Consider the following 20,537-nt stretch of genomic DNA (forward strand, 5'->3'; position numbering starts at 1 on the left):
TCAAAGCAATTCATAGGAAAATGCTGTGAAGTCCAATAACTGTTTAATAGACTATTTGCTTCGCCCACAAAATATACTGTGAATCCACTTTACAGTGTATTCTGTGAAACGCTTTTATGATGTCTCAACAGCATGATAAGGCGCTGTACCAAATACAAGGATTATTACTATTATTATTAGAAACACAGCAGCTCATTCCATGGACAATCATGAAGTGAATGACTCCTTTCACTTTCAGAACACTCTGGGATCTTTTAACATACAATCATACAAGCAGACAGGATCTCAGTTTAATGTCTCATCTGACAATATGGCGATAATGTAGCACTTTGCTCTGCCGGGAATCAAACCCAGGTCCTCTCACTTGCGAGGCAAGGACTTCCCCAGTATAGCACTGGAGTGTCAGCCTGGACCATGAGCTAAAGTCCCAAAGCTCGGATGGAAACCACGTACTCAGTGGCAATATGCCAAAGGAGCAAAAGGCAATAATCCAACCTTGGGGTTTGACAGCAAGGACACATTAACTATGAGTTTAGGATGTCATTTGAACCACTTGATTGAATCACTATAATTCAATGCCACTGTTCAGTAACATTAATATATGATAATAATCCTTGCATTTGATACAGCGCCTTATCATGTCTTCGAGACGTCTCAAAGCGCTTCACAGAATATACTGTAAAGTGAACTAACTGTATATTTTCTGGGTGAAACACGGCAGCCAATTGCGCACAGCAGCGTCCCACAAATAGTTGTGGATTGAGTTACCAAATTATTATTATTTATTCTTTTGGAAGGGATTATTAATAATAATAATAATCCTTGCATTTAATTAATTAATTAATTAATTTAATTAATTAAGTGAATTAACTGTATATTTGTGGGCGAACGCGGCAGCCAATTGCGCACAGCAATGTCCCACAAACAGTCGTAGATTGAAAATGACCAATTTATTATTGTTTTTGGTTTTGGAGGGATTATTATTAGGCTCTGTGTGGAGTAAGGAAACTTGCCCAAGATTTCGCCCTCTGCCTGGAATTGAACTCAGGAATATTACCCCAGAAAAGCGATCCGCGAATCAACTAACCCCCGGGTTCCTACTTACTGCGAGGTAAACAGAGAGGCACATGGAGTAAAGAAATCTGCCCAACTTTTCGCCCTGCCGGGAATCAAACCCAGGTCCTCTGGCCTGTGAGGCGAGTGCTCTAACCACTGAGCTACAGGATTCCTCAAGTTAATTGCACAAGTGATACAAGGAAACTGCTCAGGGAAGTTGCTATTTGAATAGCTAGAGCTTGTGGAGAAAGCGGATGAGAAAATAATGTACAGTTCATCGTTTCCCAAAATATTTTCAATTAATTAGGTGAGAAGAAATTTTTTCACGCAGCGAGTTGTTCGAATCTGGAATGCATTGCCTGAAAGGGTGGTGGAGGCCGATTCAGTAACAATTTTTAAAACGCGGTGGATGGGTATTTGAGGAGGACGGGTTTGCAGGGCTATGGGGAAAGGGCTGGGGAGTGGAATTGACATTGCTCTTTTCAAAGAGCCGGTACAAACTCGATGGGCCGAATGGCCACTTTTTGTGCTGTACGCTTCTATGATTCGATGAATAGCTGGACACAGGTGGATTTGTTCGGGAGGATAACAAAATATACTTTGATGTATTCCTAGAAAGTTCAGTTTAGTGAGATCTGCAATGGGAACGAGGAATATTGATTGTTCCCCCAATGGAACGGGCTTGTAAAAGGCAAAGGGTTTAGTATTTTAGAGAACATGTGGTGCACCTGGCAGATAGTGTGTTGCCGCTGCTCGTCAAGTCCAGAGATCAAGGCTGGAGTTCTGAGGTTTGTTGAGAAATTGCCACATAAGAAAATGCTTCTATTTTAAACTCTGAACTCTGGTTTCTGAACAGCCCCGCTGGCAACGGATGAATGAATAATCACTCCAGGAGAAGAAACCTGAAGCAATACAGGCTTATTTTACAAAGAATGCCACCGAGGCAACGAAAAGACAGATCAATAGCGTAAAAAATTCTGACAACAAGTACTTTGATTTGGGCAAGCTGCAAACTACAACAGATGAAGTTATCATGGTCGCAACAGTAAAAATGTTCACTAGCAGGGCTGCTTCGCACAATTAGTCTTGTTCTCAAATTTGGGAATGTCACCTAAAAAAAATAGGATTGCCAAGATAACGCCAACTGCAAGTTAGCAATTCCAGTGTGGTTGATCCAATCAACCAGTCTTTCTCCTCAGGCTCTGTCCCACTTCACCTCAAAACCACTGTCATCACTCCTCTTCTTAAAAACCCCACCCTTGATCCCTCCAACCTCAAACTTCAGACCCATCTTAAACCTGCCCTTCCTGGCCAAAGTTTTGGAACGTGTCGTTGCAGAACAACTTCGCTCAGACCTCTCCCTCCACTCCCTACTCAAACCCTTCCATCTTCTGCCTGCCCACAGAGACAGCCGTCGTCAAAGTAGCAAATGATGTCCTCGCTCTCTATCACCACGGTTCCCTCGGCCTCTTTGTACACCTGGACCTCTCCGCTGCATTCAACACGGTTGATCACACCATCCTCCTCTACTCCTTCATCCACCCTAGTGGGTCGCACTCGCACGGTTCGAGTCTTACTTAATAAACTACCAACAATACACCTCGGCAAATGTGTTGTCCTCCACTCACGCCCGGTCACCTGCGCGGGGTACCTTGAGGCTCCATCCTTGGCCGCCTCGGTTCCTCATCTACATGCTCCCTCTCAACTATGTCATCCGCAGACGTGGGGTCAACTTCCACCCAAGTCTACTTCTCCTCCAGCTGCGACTCCCAGTCCACTGATGTTCTGTCAGCTTGTTTGATGGACATCAAGGCCTGGATGACTGCAAATTTCCTGCAGCTGAATGTCAGACAGAAGCCATACTCTTTAGCTCCTGCCAACATCTTCTCTGCTGCGGATCTGAACTTCTCAACTTCCCCAGACTCTCCAAACCCGTGCGAAACTTAGGTGTCAGGTTCAATCCCCAGCTTTCCTTTCTACCACACATCTGTTCCCTGACCAGGAACGCTTTTTTCCATCTCCACCACATTACCCGCCTGCATCTGTATCTCAAAACCAATGCAGCCGAAACCCTCGTCCACGCCTTCGTCACTTCCTGGCTGCATTATTCCAATGCCTTCCTCGCTGATCTCTCCAGCTACACCATATGCAAGATACAATTAATTCAGAACTCCGCCACCCGGATACTCACCCGCAATTTTAAGATCCTCTCACTTGTTTTCAAATCCCTTCATGCCCACGCACCTCACCACCTATTGGATTTGTTCACCCCCCACACCACCATCCGCTGCCTCCACTCAGCAGGCTCCGGCCTCCTGTTTGTCCTTCGTCCCCTCCGCTCCACATCAGAGATCGTGCCTTCAGCTGCTACACTTCGAAACTCCGGAACTCTCTTCCTCAATCCCTCCGCCTTGCCCCCTCCCTCCCCAACTTCAAATCCCACCTGAAGATCTTTCTTTTTGATCGTGCTTTTGGTCACCAACCGCCTCCCTCTCCCCCTGGCCCGTCATCAGACTCCACCACTGTCAAGTGCTGCGGAACACTGCTCCACATGAAGGGGGCTATATAAATCCAAGTTGTCGTTGTTGTCGTGGACAGTCTAAGAATTGTCCCAATAAGATCTTTCGAAATGGAAGATGAAATGTATTGTTGACTCACCAAGTAGAGCAGGAAGGTGTGTAGACCTGTTCCCAATCCAACAGAGGATAGGATGCCCAAGCCTACCCAGTAGGTACACCACATAATCTTCTTTTCCGCAAATTGTACATACTGTGGGAGTTAAGGAAATCAACATTAAATTAGGTAAGAATACAAATGATTCAGTGTATTTGCTTATACATCAGGATCGGGTGACATATCTGCTACAATTAATACAAGGTGTTGCATTTGAAAGTTAATTAAGGTCTGTAATTCACCAAACAGGCAATAAATAATGGAGGATGTTATATGACCCATTATAGAAGATATCATCAGAACCAGGGTGTAGCAATAATTCTATTAGATGATACCAGCAATGGGACACTTGTAGAATTGTGTTTTTTTTGGTGGGAAGTGAGGTGGAGGGGAGAAGAGAGGAGGAAGAGAAAGAGTGCAAGGTACTCTATATAATCCCCACATGTGTGAATTTGCTGCTGGGGTGAATTTGACCTGATCACTCAGCTCACCTTCTGATGTGTTCCTTCAACATAATAGGATATTGTGGCCACGGCTAGAACCATCAGGGTGATCAGGACGAGGCCTCGCCGTTGCCATAGCCTGAAACATTAAAACATACATCCAGAACTTAATACACGTACACTAATAATAATCCCTCCAAAACCAAAAACAATAATAAATTGGTCATTTTGAATCTACGACTGTTTGTGGGACATTGCTGTGCGCAATTGGCTGCCGCGTTCGCCCACAAATATACAGTCAATTCATTTTACAGTGTGTTCTGTGAAGCGCTTTGGGACGTCCTCCTGACGTGAAAAGCGCTATATAAAAATGCAAGGATTATTATTATTATTATTACTGGTATTATTTCCATCTTCTTTGGGGGGCGGGGGGGGGGGGGAGAGGGGCAGAGGGAGAGGAGGAAGGGGTATGGAAGGAGAACAAGTTGAAGGGTCACAAAGTATATTGTGTTCCAACCACGTGCGTGCACGCACACACACACACACTCACACAATGCACTTCCCTGAGGCACTGTGTAATAATAATCCTTGAATTTGATATAGCACCTTATCACATCTTTGAGGCATCTCAAAGCGCTTCACAGGATATACTGTAAGGTGAATTGACTGTATATTTTCTGGGCGAAACATTGGTGTAATATTTTCTTCATTCCTCACAAAGTAGCGTGAACATCCTTGACCCGCACTCCTTCCATTACACACAGGGCAAAGGGCGTAATATTAATCTCCAACACACTAACGTGGAACGATGCGTCCTTTATCTCAACTCTCTGACAAAGTATTTGCAACCTTCTCCTATTCTGCACTTAATCTCTTGCCCTAACCACATGACACGCCAGGCCAACATTGAACTTTGCTCCGATAAAGAACTGCTGACAAAACGCGCAGCGATAAGTGGTTTACAGACTAGTTGCAGTCTGATATTCAGTATCTTTCCTCCTAAACTTTTTAAACTTTAAGAAGTTGGGAACAGTCTTCTGGAGATGGACTCTAACTGTAGACTAATACATCTGGTTAAGTTTCAAACATCGTGATTTTGTCATCTAAATAATAATATTTGATTTAGTACTTAATCACGTCTTCGAGGCGTCTTCACAGAATATACTATGAAGTGAATTGACTGTATATTTTGTGGGCGAAACACAGCAGCCAATTGCGCACGACCACATCCCCACAAACAGTCGTGAACTGATCGACCAATTTTTTTTTTTGGAGGGACTATTTAATGGCTTCTGGGATCAGATCGTGTTTAAGAGATAATTTGGTTCAAGTCAGAGGATGGGAAAGGTCCAGATAGACAACAAAAAGACTGCGTGCTGCACAGCTTAATGATCTCTTTGCACTTTTCCTTAGGGCTAAACAACCAAACAACCAGTGGTCTCATGTACAGTGAGCGGCAGGTCACCAGGAACAGTAGCAGGTGTAAGTACCAGTCTTTGTAGTGCTCGGCTACGACCAGCACCAACTGTGTCTATTGTATCAGTCAACCACAGCCTCACTTAAGTGTGGACAGCCAGAATGTATGAATAGTGTGCACACCAATTCTCGCGCCCTCCCCCACCACCCCCAACAAAAAAATTATACTAGATTAAAGCACCACCTGAGCTGCATCAACCTATGTATACGATTATGAAGCGCGAATCAGTACAACAGGGAATATGTCACTAAGCCCCTGTAGCTCAGTAGTTTGAGCACTCGCCTCGCAAGTAAGAGACCTGGGTTCAATTCCCAAAACCTTGGGCAAGTTTCCCTGATCCACACACCGGATAATAATCCCTCAAGAAAAAAACCAATAATAAATTGTTCACTTCAATCCACGACTGTTTGTGGGGACGCTGCTGTGCACAATTGGCTGTCCCGTTTCGCGCACAAAATATACAGTCAATTCACTTTACAGTATATTCTGTAAAGCGCTTTGAGACGTCTCAAGGACGTGATAAGGGGCTGTATCAAATTCAAGGATTATTATTATTATCTGTTAAGGCTTGATGGAAAAGAGACACTGTGCACATGCAATCATGTAAATCAACCGCAGCAAAACTGACTGCAAGGATCAGTATAAGAGCAATGCTGTGGGCAAAATTTGGCTCATGCCTCTCCCCTTCTTCCCTGTGGTTTGCTGTGCACTTCCTCAAACAAAGGCGTTAGGGAATCAGATACAGGTTTCCAGGCCAGTGTCAGCAGTTCCTTCCTCATTCTACACAATACAAAGTAAAACTAACGACAGCCAGCAGGGATATATTTAACGTTTCTAGAAGCAATTGGCATGAATATACAAAAGAAATAGACATCTCCGCAAAGTTTATTTGGCACTGAATCCCTGTTCTAGTGTCTTGCTGCAAAAACACACCCTCTTCCTATCCCTTTACACAGGAGATGCATCAAAAATGGTTAGAGAACAGACCTTGAGAGAACTAGTTGTGTTTAAGGCTGAACATCATCTGTAAAGAGCTTGAAGAAGTTTCTCTTAAATATAAATTGTTGAATTGCACTCCGAAATTGCGGAAGAGAAAAAAAAAACTAAGTTTCAATGTCACAATTTAGGTAATCATTCCACTGTCAGCCTGACCTCTCCAAATAACCAAAAAATGCAGTTTACTGACACCAGATATTTACTCCTACAGTAAAGTCATTGTTTGCAGATCAAAAGTATACAGTGTAAGCAAAGGTATAACTAGACTGTCATAAAGGGAACTCAAGGTGCCTTGAATTCCTGTTTTATTAAGTATGAGCACCAGTTAATAATAATCCTTACATTTGGTGTAGCGTCTTTCACATCAGGACATCACAGGATATAAAGTACAATATCCTGTTTTGTGGGCAAATTCAACTGCCACAATTTTGCACACAGCAATGTCAAACAAACAGTGGAGATATTGTTGACTAGGACACTGGGAGAACTTGCACGTACATTGTGCTTTTCACAGAGCAAATACATCTCAAAGCACTTTATAAAGATGGAATGGTAGAACGAGCTGGGAGGAAACAAGTCTTTTTGCCAAGATGCCGATTTCTTACCTTAACGCCCATTCTTTCAAATCTATAATGGTTTCCAGAAAGAAATACTGAAGGGTAATAATGGGCCGCCTCCAGAGAACAATGGTCTCCCTCTCCTCTCGATCCCTCAACTTCCTTTCATTCAGTGACAACAAGTCTGAAGACAAATATAATTCAACAATTGGGTACAAACTGTACTGCCCAAAGAAAATTCATTTTGAATTAAACATTATGCCCCCAAATGTCATTTTGAACACCAAATCCAGTTTAATCTGCCAAGAACACAAACAGAATACGTTTGGAATTTCCAATTTTTATAATTAGGATCTGAATATACGACCATTTAACAAAATTCCACAGGATAGTGGAATGTGTCAATGCCTCTTGGAGCAACGGACAGAGGGGTAGGAGGGTGACCAAAGGCGCGGTCAAAGAGGAGGGTCTTGAGCTGGACCTTGCAGGAAGCAAGGGAGGGGGTGAGGGGAAAGCACTGTGGGATGGAGTTCCAGAAAGTGGGAGCAGAGAGGCTGAAGTTCCGACCACCCAATGGTGGGAAGGGATGGGCGGGGGACATGGAGCAGGCTGGAGTCCACTGAGCGGAGGGAGCGGACTTGTGACTTATTACACAACAAAGTAAGTCACAGTTCTTCGAATCAGTTTCTCGCAGGGCGTCTGTCTGACCTGTGAATTTGCCGTTGTGCTGTTCCTTCAGCGCTCTCGGACGGTGATGCTGCGAATCGTATTCTCTACCATTTTCTGCCATTTCATTTGTTCACTATTCCACCAGGATTCTGCATGAAAAAACACAAAACGTCAGTGAGTATGATGCTACAGTTTTTGTTTTTGCCAGAAGAGGATTTGATTTTGATGAAGTCTCAGCTTCACAGCCTTTTTTTTCCAAAATAAAAATCGTCGCAGAAGATATTGAACCTAGAAGGGAGAGCATAATCTGTCTGGTACTTTTTGGAAGTACTGTGTGGGTGTGCGGGGAACATCCTGGGATATTTGTGAATTTCTGTAGCTTATTGGTTAGTCGATTGGTGAATTGCTTTTCTGTGGGTAATAATCCCTCCCAAATAATAATTTGGTCACTCAATCCATGGCTGGTTGTGGTACACTGCTATGAGCAATTGGCTGCCGCGTTTCGCCCACAAAACAGTCACTATACTTTAGGGTATATCTTGTGAATCTCAAAGACGTGATAAGGCACTGCATCAAATCATGATACAGTTTTGTGGTTTTTCAATGCATATTTCACACGCTTGGAACATTGCTACAACAGAGACTTTGCACTGCACATTAACATCAGTGCAGTAGCATTTTGGTGACTTCATTCCCTGTTCTGTCAATAGTTCTTAGGAAATAGAAGTGAGAGGAAATAGGAAAGTGAGAGGCTCGACAAAGCGTAAAAGATCGTAACATTTTAAATCCAGGGCACATCTGTGACCCGAGCCGTTCTGTGCCTTCACATGGGTCAGGCGAGACCCTTGCAGCCCACATCTCAGCTGAAAGTTACAACCGAATATTTAAGCAAAATTGATCAACTGCACTAAGAAAGGTGTATTGGTACCATGGGCCCCAATCACACTCGTGTTCAAATCCATTCACTGCCTGGCACCTCCCTACCTCTCCGACCTCCTCACTCCCCAATCCACCACCCGGCGCCTCCGCTCGACTGGCACTGGCTCCTGCTCGTCCCTCGCACCCTCCGCCCCACCATCAGAGGTCGGGCTTTCAGCCACTACACTCCAAAACTCTGGAACACTTTCCCTCAATCCTTCCGTCTTACCTCCTATTTCAAGTCCTGCCTGAAAACTTTCCTCTTCGACCGTGCTTACAACCACCTCCCCCACCCACCCGGCTCGGAGTCAGGCTCCGCCTCTGTTAAGCGCTTTGCGTGGAGGGGGCTATGTAAGTGCACGTTGTTGTTGCCTCTCACTGGGATAGATAGGCCACATCATCCTACACAGTGGTTCTGTGATAGAAACATGAAGACTTTTGAGGAGCTCATCAATGGCTATGTGAGACGTCTTCAAGACGTGAAGAGGTGCTCGCTCAAGGCCAGGTACGGGCAGCCGAACGCACTTGGCTCAAATCCGGCCAAATGGTCCACCGGCACATCTGGCTGGACCACATCAAAACCTACCGCTCCGCTCTCGCCTCGGCCAAATCGTCCTTCTACTCCAGCTTAATCCCAGCCCCAGGCTCCTGTTCTCCACCACCAACCGGCTCCTCCGCCCTCCCCGCCACGCCTCGCAGATTCTTTCCTCCAACTTCCATTGCGAGGAAATGCTGGACTTCCTCGAGTCTAAAATTGAGGAAATCCGCTCAGCTGCCACTAGCCTCACAACTTCCACCCCCTCCCTACACCTGCCCCCCCAACACATTCTGACCACTACCCATCCCTCCTTCCACACCTTTGAAGCTGTCACCCCCTCCTCTGTCATCACCACCATATCCTCCATGAAGCTCACCACCTGCTCCCTGGACCCCATCACCATTCCTCTTCTTAAATCCCAGCTCCACCTCCTTGCCCTATTACTCGCCGACATCATCAACTTCTCCCTATCATCTGGCACTGTTCCTACCCCTCTCAAAACAGCCACTATCACCCCCACCTTGAAGAAACCCTCCCTTGACCTATCACAGCTATCCAGCTACCAGCCCATCTCCCACCTCCCTTTTCTGTCTAAGGTCCTTGAGAGAGCCATCGTCTCCAAACTTTGCTCTTTCCTCTCCTCCTCCTCCCTCCATGAACCCCTCCAAACGGGTTTCCGTGCTGCCCACAGCACAGAAACTGCTCTGGTCAAGGTCACATATGACATCCTGACCATGTGTGACCAGGGCTCCCTCTGCCTGCTCTACCTCTCCGCCACCTTTGATACTCTGGACCACTCAATCCTCCTCTATCGCCTCTCCTCCCACCTTAACCTTCAAGTTTCTGCCCTTGACTGAATGTCAGCAAGACCGAGGTCCTCCTGATTGGCTCACGCCAGCGCCTGCACACCACACGGCTGCACACACAACCTCACTAAACCAGTCAGGAACTCGGGTGTCTTGTTTGACCCTGAACTGTCCTTTCTCCCCCATATCCGCGCCATGACCGGCACTGCTTACCACCACCTCTGCAACATTGCCAGACTCCGCCACTGCCTCACTCCTCAGGCTGCCAAACCCTCACCCATGCACTTGTCACATCAAGGCTCGATTATGGAAACTCCCTCCTCATCGGCCTTCCCAACTCTTCCCTTCACAAGCTGCAAATCATCCAAAACTCTGTAGCTTGTATACTCTCGTGCACCAGGCTCCGCGACCCCATCACTCCCACCCTCGCCCGACTCCACTGGCTCCCCATCCCCCAGAGGATCGAGATCAAGATCCTTGTCCTCACTTTCAAGGCCATCCATGCCCTTGCCCCCTCCTACCTCTCGGACCAGCTGACTCCCCACCAACCTGCCCACTCCTTACGTTCAGCGGGCTCCAGCCTGCTCCATGTCTCCCGCCTGACCCGCTCTATCATCGGTGGCCAGGCTTTCAGCCTCTCTGGCCCCACATTCTGGAACTCCGCAACATTTGCCTCTTCCCTTGCCTCCTTCAAGGCCGGTCTCAAGACCCTCCTCTTCGATCGTGCCTTCAGTCACCCTCCCACTTCTCTGCCTTCCCTCACCCCTACCCCTCTCCTCCCCCTTGCTCGGATCCTGACGCCTGACTGTCCAGTGTCTTGGGACGTCCTCCCAATGTGAAAGGCACTCTATAAATGTAATTTTGTTGTTGTTGTGATAAGGCTATATCAAATGCAAGGATTACTATTACATCAAAACTCTGCCAGTCAGGAACGTTTAAGAGTTCGCACATCACACTCGCTGGCAAAAAGCAAAAGTGCAGCAACCCAGGCCAGTTCATTGCAATGTGCCATACAAAAGCCACTAGTAATTAAAAACGGGGAAAACTACATGGTGGCTGAAAAGCAGATATGCTTCAGTGAGGAATCCCTGCAGAGCAAGTCTCTTTCCTACAATTTATCGTTGTGTGGTGCTCAAACGGATCATAAGCTGCTTTTTGAAACTCAAGCGAAGTCATTTTGTATTAGCAAAACATAGATTTTAGTGAAGATATAGCCCATGGATACCCATTTCACTTCCACAAATCCAAATCAATAAGAATAATGCACAATTATGCAGGACGTCCTCCCGACATGAAAGGCGCTACACAAATGTAATTTGTTGTTGTTGCTGCCCCTCATAGCAGAAGGATGATTCAAAGGCTTCACTCAGAAAATACTTGTGGAGGGAAGAGTTGGGAAGGCTGACAAGCAGGGAGTTGGTGAAGTCGAGACTGGATGTTTTGAATGCGTGTATGAGGGTCTTGGCAACCTGAGGGATGAGGCAGTGGCGGGGCCGGGTGATGTTGCAGAGGTGGGGGAAGGTAGAGTGGGTCATGACACAGATGTGGGGTAGAAAGGACAGTTGAGGGTCAAACAAGAGGATTAATAAAGTGAAGCCCTGTTATAAAGGGGTCCATTAAAAACCCAACCAGTGCTATAGCATGCCACAACCCAAGCGTCCTACAAGTGAACCGGCTTTATAACGAAGCATATTGGCACAGGGGTGTTCTACGGTATTAGACTACTTCGGAGCAAGAACCTAACAGCCACAGCCGTTTTAAACAGTTCACACTTTTCAAAAAAATATATCTTACCAACCAATGGCGAGATGCTCACCTGGACTGGAATCTTATTTGAAATGTACTCAGAGCCTATAAAGCGCTCCAGGACGCTACCCCAGGTGAAGGGCATTATATGAATGCAAGTTGTTGTTGTAGTACAGGCTTTTGCTAAACAGATTTGGAGATCTGAACGCTACTGAAATATGAAGTTATTCCACTCAAGATTTTTACATTCAGCTGGAGTAGATAACCCCCATCCTGTGATGGATACAAAGAAGTCAGAGTATATTTCCAGAAGTCGAGAGTCTCCATTTTTAGCAGCATATAGAACTGGAAAGAACCAGTAACTGTTTGCATTTGTATCAAGTATTCAGTTGCTTAATCTGGTGTTGGATCATAATCTGAATTCTGTAGAAAACATTTGTCTGCAAATATCTGAAACTCTTCCACCAACAACAACTTACATTTATATACCTCACCACACGCAGGGTAGCGTCCAGAGGACTTGAACATTGTCCAATTCCCATAACACGTCACCAGTGCCTGCCACCCATTAGAGTTGGAACTTTTTCAGCTCTGCTGAACAATAACGTCATTGTGTGTTAAGGTCATCAAATGATTTTCTATGTGCAAATACAAACAGCTTTCCACTGGCCTTACCAGTCCTGTCCTCCCTCTGCCCCAAAATAAAACATAAATTGGTCATTCATCTCACTTCGCTTGTGGGGATTGATGGGATTGATCAACAGGGATATTTGCCAACATTTTACATTTAGCTACTGTTTTAAAGCCCTTGTGACACATTTTGGTACAATAATGTTCTACATTTAATGCAAGTACATTAGAGAACCAATTACCTGCACTAATTGGGATCAGCCTACACTGAGGATAAGCAAACAGTGCAAACAACAAGTCCGTCATCATTTCTTGTGAATCTCAGCTCCAGTGTCCAGGGAAGATCGGGTTGTGCTTACATTCATAGCGAAGGGAGTTTCTCCCAGTGTTCTGGCCAATAATACCCCAAGAAAATTCTGTGACGTTGCTGGGCGCAAAATTGGCTGGCTCGTTATTCCACAAAACAGTCACTCCACTTTACACTATATCCTGTGAATAACTTTAAGGTGACCTCCTGATACAAAAGGCACATCTGAGTTCAATGGCAAAAATAAAGCACTCAAGCTTCACTTCTGAAATTTACACCACCACCTGAGCTATCACAATCAATAACTGCCACAAACTAATCTACTGTTGTCTATGTAATATGAATTACTCTGTAGGCATATTTACACCCATCTCAGCTGATTCATATGGGCAACTGCGATCCCATTGCCCGCAACCTTCCCAGCCATTCAGTGTAGAATTTGAGTTGTCATTCCATTAACCTGGGGTCAGCCTGCTCAGTCAGAAGCACTCTTGCCTCTGAGTCAGAAGATTGTGGGAGTTTGCATTCATATTGTCTGATGATACTTCAACACAATTCTGGGTGGGTGGTGGGGGGGCGGGTGCATAGTTAGAAATGCCACCTGTCAGACTGAGACATTAAACCAACGTCTCATCTGCCTGTTCAGATTAGATGTTAAAACACTGGCGGAGGTGTCATCCTTTGGATGAGATATTAAACCGTGGTCCCGTCGGCTTGTCTAGATGGACGTTAAACGTCGCATGGCACTATTTGAAAAGAGAAGGGAGTCTCTCCCAGTGTCCTAACCAACAATCCCAAACTAAAATTGGTCATTCATTTCATGGCTGTTTGTGGGATATTGCTGTGCGCAAATTGCCTTTTGAATTTGCCTACAAAATAAACAGTTACTGTACTTTACAATATGTTGTACAAAGTACTTTTCTGTCACTCCATGGCTGTTTGTGGGACATCGCTGTGCACACTTCGCTGCTGCACTTCCCTCACAAAATACAGTCACTACACTTGACAGTATATTCTGTGAAGCGCTTTGAGATGTCTAGAAGACATGAAAAGCGCTGTACCAAATGCAAGGATTATTATTATTATATCCTGTGAAGCGCTTTGAGACGTTTCGACAACGTGATAAGGTACTAATAACAGGATTCCTTGCATTATTAATATTATTATTATAGGATTATTATTATGATAATGTCCCCCACTTTTTCTCTGTGCATTCTCAAAAGAAAACGACAACAAGCAGCTGTGAGTATTGCAGCTAATAAACAGCAATGTAAACAAAGGCCGACATGAAGCAGCAAAGTGACAAGTAATGCCTGGCAAGAGGCGGCCTCCAGCGTGGCTCCCAGCCCGCACAGGGACTTGGGTGAGCTCTTAATCTCGTCTGACACTTCAGTGGAAGACTGAGGGCACACTACATTATCGGAGGTGCTGTTTTGGACCAACGCATCAATCTGCACACTTCAAACAGTAAACTCAGTGGGTGAAACGCTTGAGTCAATGTGATACGGCAATGTATGAAATCATTTTTGTTAAATACACTGCCAGACTAACTTCCCCTCACAGCAAGCTCCTGAACCACCAAGGAAACACAGGAAGACCCAAGAATCCACTCACCCACCTGGGAATGGGCCAGAAGTTGGGAAACAGAGACGCGTGTAGAAGCCAGGTTTCAACTGTTTCCGGGGGGGGGGGGGGGGGGAGGTAGATTGGGTGTTCTGATGAACCCACTGGGGGTACATCTCTTTGCTCAGTGAGTCCTTTGAGATGAAGTGCTTGGTTTGAGATGGCAGTGAGAAATCTAGGATCCCAATACCATCTCCCCAAACTCAGAAGCTTTCATTCCCTTTTGCAGCTCTTCCTCCACCACCACCACCCAACACAGGATTCTCAATAGGATTCGAATACAGCCTATATAGGAACCGTCTAAACCCACCAACTTTGCTGCTTTTGTGCCTTTCAAAAGAGACAAATTACTGTGAATGTTCATAGCCACCCCCTCACCCCCCCCAACCGCTGGCTGCTTCATGTCCCTCCGACTACCCTTCCCACCAATGTCGGTCGGCCTTTCAGTCTCTCTGCCCCCCCGCCATTCCAGGGTTCCTTCCTCCTCCCTCACCGTTCAAGGTCCGTCTCAAGATGTCCCTCTTTAACCACACCTTTCGGTCATCTGTCCCCTCCTCACCCTTCTCAGCCTCCATCCACCCTCAGCTCGGGTGTCGAGCCTGTAAAGCTCCAAGGGACGGCCTCCTGCTAGGCAAGTGGTAATTTGCACTGCAGTTCATCGTCCTGACGTGAAAGGCGCCATATAAATGTAAATTGTAATTGGCGTTGTAACAAACTACTGCACAGTACATCGGACAGATAACAAGTCTGGAAAGCAGCGAAAATTAATTATTTACTATGTTTCACTTCAGGGGGAGAGATGATAGAAGAAATGCTGCAATGAATCAAATGAAGAACTCCAGGAACCGAACAAGCCAGAATGTCACCTTGCACACAAATTACAATTACTGCAGCATCCCTTCATCACAGAGATACTGGGATATTAAAGGGCAACGTGACTCGTGTAAAAGACTTTCATTGGGATTTCTCTACATAATAATAAGTGTTTCACAGAATATAGCTGTAACGTGGATTGACTTGTGTATTTTGTGGGTGAACACAGCAACCAGTTTGTGCACAGAAGTGTTCCATGAACAGCCAATTTTATTTAGGGGATTTATTTAAGGGATTTATTGGCCAGGCCATGGGAGAGAAACTCTCCTCTTTTTGAAATAGTGACGTGGGATCTTTAACGGCCACACAAACATGCTCCATTCATCCCACGGTCATTTGGAAAACGGCTGCAATCCCCCCCCCACCCCCCAATCAAACCACTAACAATCCACTTCTGTCACTTTATTGTGTCCTGCGATCCTCAAGGCTCTTCCTCCTCACTTATAGGGAAATTTAATTTTCCGTGGGACGTGCCAATGTCTGATACCATTGTGTCCCTGAGTGGCGTGATCGCATCAGATGCCATCACCCAAGCACAAGACCAACCATACCAAATGTTGTTTTCCCATCTCCGCGACTGAAAGAATGTGAAAAGCGACATTAGCAAAGCTGAAGGGAAGCCTGCTAGCAAGTTCCTAAGGCAACAGTAAGATCTGCCGGCACCTGGTAAATTTGCTGTAAACATTTCCCCTTGCTTTGAGCTTACAAAATTCAGCTCATTGTGAGACCTGGTATATCATGCACTGGCATGTTTCATTCCAGTCCACTAGTGATTTAAAAATTGAGCCCCATTCCTTTTGTAGTCATGTTTATAATCATGTTCTGCTGATTAGAAGAAGCAGAGGAAACAGACACATGGAGATGTGCAATAGCTATATCCGCCCTTGCACCTACCACATAAGCTCCAATCGCCTGTGTGGAACACTTTGCAGACAGAATGATTCACAAAATACTGGATCACAATAGAAGCTGCAAAGAGTCTGTAACCAGAATGGACAAACGAATCACATAACTTAAAATGCATCATCTTTACCTGTCCCTGGTATTAGTTTTTGTAACTTAGAAGGTTTAAAGCAAGGGACCGATGACAGTCCATTAAAATAACCCTTATACCTCTCACCTTGGTTTGAAATGAACCTGTCCGTGCCTGAACCTGTCGATCTCCTCTGAAATTCCTTCAGCAAAAATGTTTCTAGAAATCTAAGTCCAGCTTCAACTGGGATAGATCCACACCACAGGACTGTGCGGCAGGAAACAGAAGTCACCATCAGTATTGGTGGCTGCGCTTTCAGCCACTACACCCGAAACTCTGGAACACTCTTCCACTATCGCTCCGCCTTGTTCCTTCCTTCCACCATCTTCAGGTCGCACCTGAAACCTTCCTAATTGACAGTGCTTACGGTTACCTCCCACCCCCCCAGCTTGGTGTCGTGCTCTGCTACTGTCAAGCGCTCTGGGACGCTACCCTACGTGAGGAGCCTAAATAAATGCAAGATGTTATTGTTGTATCAGTAAGGCATGCTCTTCTGGGTTAATATTAGCAGTCACATTTTTAAGAGCAGAATTCAACTTTTCTTCCATTGTAAATTTAAATCAGATTGGGACAATGTGACTGTATGTCAATAGGATAAAGTATTTAATTTCTAGCGTCGCTTTCCCTAACCTTGATCAGCACAATTTATTATAAGAACGTTCACCAAGAAGTGAGCAACTTTGAAACCTTTTCCAGCACCAACACTGCACAGTTCACAACCACGACCTTGAAAACATTGGCTCAAAATTCACTGTGAATTTGTCACCTGAAAATTCAATGGGAGGGGGGGAACATTTTGGGGAAAATTGTCTTTCCTTACAAATATTTCTCTAACATTTTGAAATCGATCATGATACAACTTCCCCCAATTTACATTCTTGTTGCTGTGACAACTGTTCTCCCAACCCATAATAACCCTTTCATTTGGATTAGCATTTCTCACATTAAGGGGATGTCTCACACGACTTTTACTGTAAAATGGAGCGACTGTATTTGTAGGCTAATGCGGCAGCCCAATTCTACACAAATGACCATTTTTATTTGGGGAGGGTTGTCGGCCAGGACACAGAAGAAACGCTCTTCTCTTTCTGAGCAGTGCCAAGGGATCTTTAACGTCCACCTGAACAGACAGACGGGACTTTGGTTTAATGTCTCATCCAAATGCAACACAGCCCAGCACCGTAATGGAGTGTCAGCCTAGATTATGTGACTTCAATGTCCCAACACGGTGGCTTGAATCCACAACCTTCTGACTCAGAAGAGCAAACATTACCAGTTGAACCAGGCTGACGCACAATGTCTCACAGTGGAGGCATTTGAGTTCCTATACTCTTTCAACATTCAATAAACAGCATTACTTAATGAACAGCATGTTCACAGGGAAGGGAACATATGGGATCAGAAAAGACCACTGCGCCTATCTCAAATCAGTCCCAAAGATTAAAAAATATATATTTTTAAAAGGGAGGGTTTGTGAGATAATCAGTAGGACGGACTAGCTGGACTAAACGTATGTATTTTTAGACTCCTATTAAGATTTTATCGGTTTCATCTCTCACCAACATCAGCAAGACCACTTGGAACCAGGGCGCCAAACGGCCTTCTTAACTATCTGTTCGATCACACGACAGGATCACATTTCATTAACCTTATGTGGCGGCAGCTTACGCAGTCACAGATTTATAGTATCAGCGTCCAATCCAATAAAAAGGTTACAGGCCTGTTAAATCCATCAGTGAGAGCCAAGAGGAGGTGGTTCATTTTACAGGATTATTTTTATACGTGTGAATTTAAAAGGAACCATGACAATTATTTAATAAGAAATTCAGGTCCACAGAGACATATGGTTAGTGGAGTGAGTGACGCAGACATTTCTCCTGGTCATCATTCAATAATAGCACAGCAGGACTGAGAAAAAAACACCCATGAACGTTTTGGATCACAGTAACATTTACAACGCTCAGCGGACTCTGGCCTCCTCTGCATCCCCCTGCCCGGCCCGCCCCACCTCAACATCAGCGGTCAGATCTGCAGCCTTTCTGCTCCCATCCTCACCCCCGGGACTCCATCCCACAGTTAATTTAACCCACCCTCTTCCTTGCGTCCTTCAAGACATTCCTTTTCGACCATGCCTTTGGTCACCTCCTATCCCTACCCTGGCATCCGTCCACCTCTCCTGATCCCAACCCCCCCTCCCCCCAGCTCGGATGTTAATCCCTGATTGTCCAGCGCCTTGGGATGTCCGCCTGTACAAATGTAATATGTTGTTGTTATTTTCTGAACACAATGATAGGTCTGGAATTGGAAGGACCTAGTGCAGAATGAGTATTGCATCACGAGTCTTGAGAGATATTTCATCACCCTGCACTCACTCAGCCAAGATCCATCCTGCAGGTATGTGAGGTTGCAGTTTAAAATTAACCAACAATTTCCTGTCCTTTTGCAAGGGGAAAGGAGGGAAAAGGAACCTTACTCCCTAACAACAATGCGTAAAAAAGGGAAGAGAAAATTTCCACATAGATTGCATGCAAATACGGAACTTTGTCTGATTTGGACCCTCGAACACTGCGATGGATATCTGCAGTCAGAGCAAGGATCTATTAAACCTTTACACAGATTGATTGACTGTTGGTCATTTAGCTTGAAGGATGAATGTCAGATCAATTAATTGGTTACAGGTCAAACAAGACTGGAAAAAGAGGGTTCTGTTCAAAAGAGAATACAATTCTGAGCGAGAAATGGTGTTCATTATGCAAGAACGTTAATTATCCCTAAAAGGCCCAACAACAGTACAAGATTGAAATTCTAATGATAGACTGGAGAATGAGCTGCAACACATGATGGTATCCAACCCACCACCACAAGCTGGGTTGGCTGCATGGGAAATAGTGCTGTAAATTGTTATAACTGATTTCTTACATAAGCCGATGGTTGTAGCTGGGAATTTTGTTATTTCTTCAGTATGCGTTTGGTGGCAGCTGTTGGTCCCTGACGACAAATTGCAAGCTGAATTATGTGATTTGGCGAAAACCAATGTGGACTTGTAGCATTTCACTGTACATTAAAGAAATCACAATACCTTACATTATGTAAACAAATAAATGAGGAATTATTACACCTACTCAACATCGCAAAGCAACTAACATATTCCACTCCCCCACCATAAAAACACACACAGGCAGTAAAGATAGAAGTGTTAAATTAACCAGATCGTGCCAAGACCTTGGAAAATGAAACAGTTCTGCTGTCAAACACGTCAAGACATCCTCCTAATATAATACTAATAATAATCCTTGTATTTGATATAGCGCCTTATCACATCTCAAAACTTTATGTAAATGTAAAATGCATTGTACTTATCTTCCCCACCCAATGGAGAATACTTGGGTCATTTGACATCCAACAAAATGCGTGGATAGTAAGTACCTGGAACTCCCAATGTTCTCTCCCTCAGTCTTTCCCTGTGGTCATTGCCAATTTATGCCTACCACACTCAGCTTTGATTTACAGTCGATATTAATACTATCTACCTCACATTCACCACTGCACAATTTACACGTTTAACACTAAAGTCCTGTTAAGATCCTCCCCCCATAAAACATATCCTAAGATTTCATATATTCCAATCACGCTGACTTAAGCTAAAATATCAGGGCCGGATCTGATCCTTTTCGCTCTCGCCCTCAATCATTTCCAGTAAAGACAGAGGTACAAGCTGGATAATTGCCTTTCTGCAATTGCTCGAGCCTCCTCACATCCCACTCTGCTTGAATGAAAAACATTTTATAGAATCATAGAATTTTACAGCACTGAAGGAGGTCATTCGGCCCATTGTGCCTGTGCTGGCTCTTTGAAAGAGCTGCCCAATCAGTCCCACTCCCCCACTCTTAGCCCATTGCCCTGCAAATTCGTCCTTTTTAAGTATCTCTGTAATTCCCTTTTGAAAGCTATCATCGAATCTGCTTCCACCCCCTTTTAGGCAGTGCATTCCAGACCGTAACAACTCGCTGCATAAATTTTTTTAAATTAGCATCAGTTCTGTTAACGATTCCTATCGCAACTTTAACCCATTTTTTATCAGTCAAATACTATTCCCCATTATCCCTAGGATTTGGGTTGGCACACTATGCACAATATTTACACTCTCCTCTCTGCTACCCCCCCGCCCCCCAGCACAAAATAAACCCTCAGG

The 20,537-nt window shown here is 44.9% G+C and overlaps 1 protein-coding gene across 3 annotated transcripts in view; it reads right to left on the reverse strand.

Annotated features, from left to right (window-relative positions):
- The window catches only part of vmp1 (vacuole membrane protein 1), a 68,487-nt gene that overhangs the window by 43,688 nt on the left and 4,262 nt on the right, over positions 1-20,537 (reverse strand). The window contains exons 1-5 of one of the 3 annotated variants that reach the window (XM_007906170.2): positions 19,265-19,356; positions 7,911-8,020; positions 7,251-7,386; positions 4,221-4,311; positions 3,715-3,825 (exon numbers count right to left, since the gene is read on the reverse strand). In XM_007906170.2, the coding sequence (XP_007904361.1) occupies positions 3,715-3,825; positions 4,221-4,311; positions 7,251-7,386; positions 7,911-7,992 (420 nt within the window). In that variant the 5' untranslated portion in view covers positions 7,993-8,020; positions 19,265-19,356. Of the gene's footprint in view, positions 1-3,714; positions 3,826-4,220; positions 4,312-7,250; positions 7,387-7,910; positions 8,023-19,264; positions 19,357-20,537 lie in introns of those variants that run through there. The other 2 variants (XM_042338375.1, XM_042338374.1) reach the window with 2 other exon arrangements.

Source organism: Callorhinchus milii, unplaced genomic scaffold (genome assembly GCF_018977255.1).
Source record: "Callorhinchus milii isolate IMCB2004 unplaced genomic scaffold, IMCB_Cmil_1.0 Scaffold10, whole genome shotgun sequence".
NCBI lineage: Eukaryota > Metazoa > Chordata > Chondrichthyes > Chimaeriformes > Callorhinchidae > Callorhinchus > Callorhinchus milii.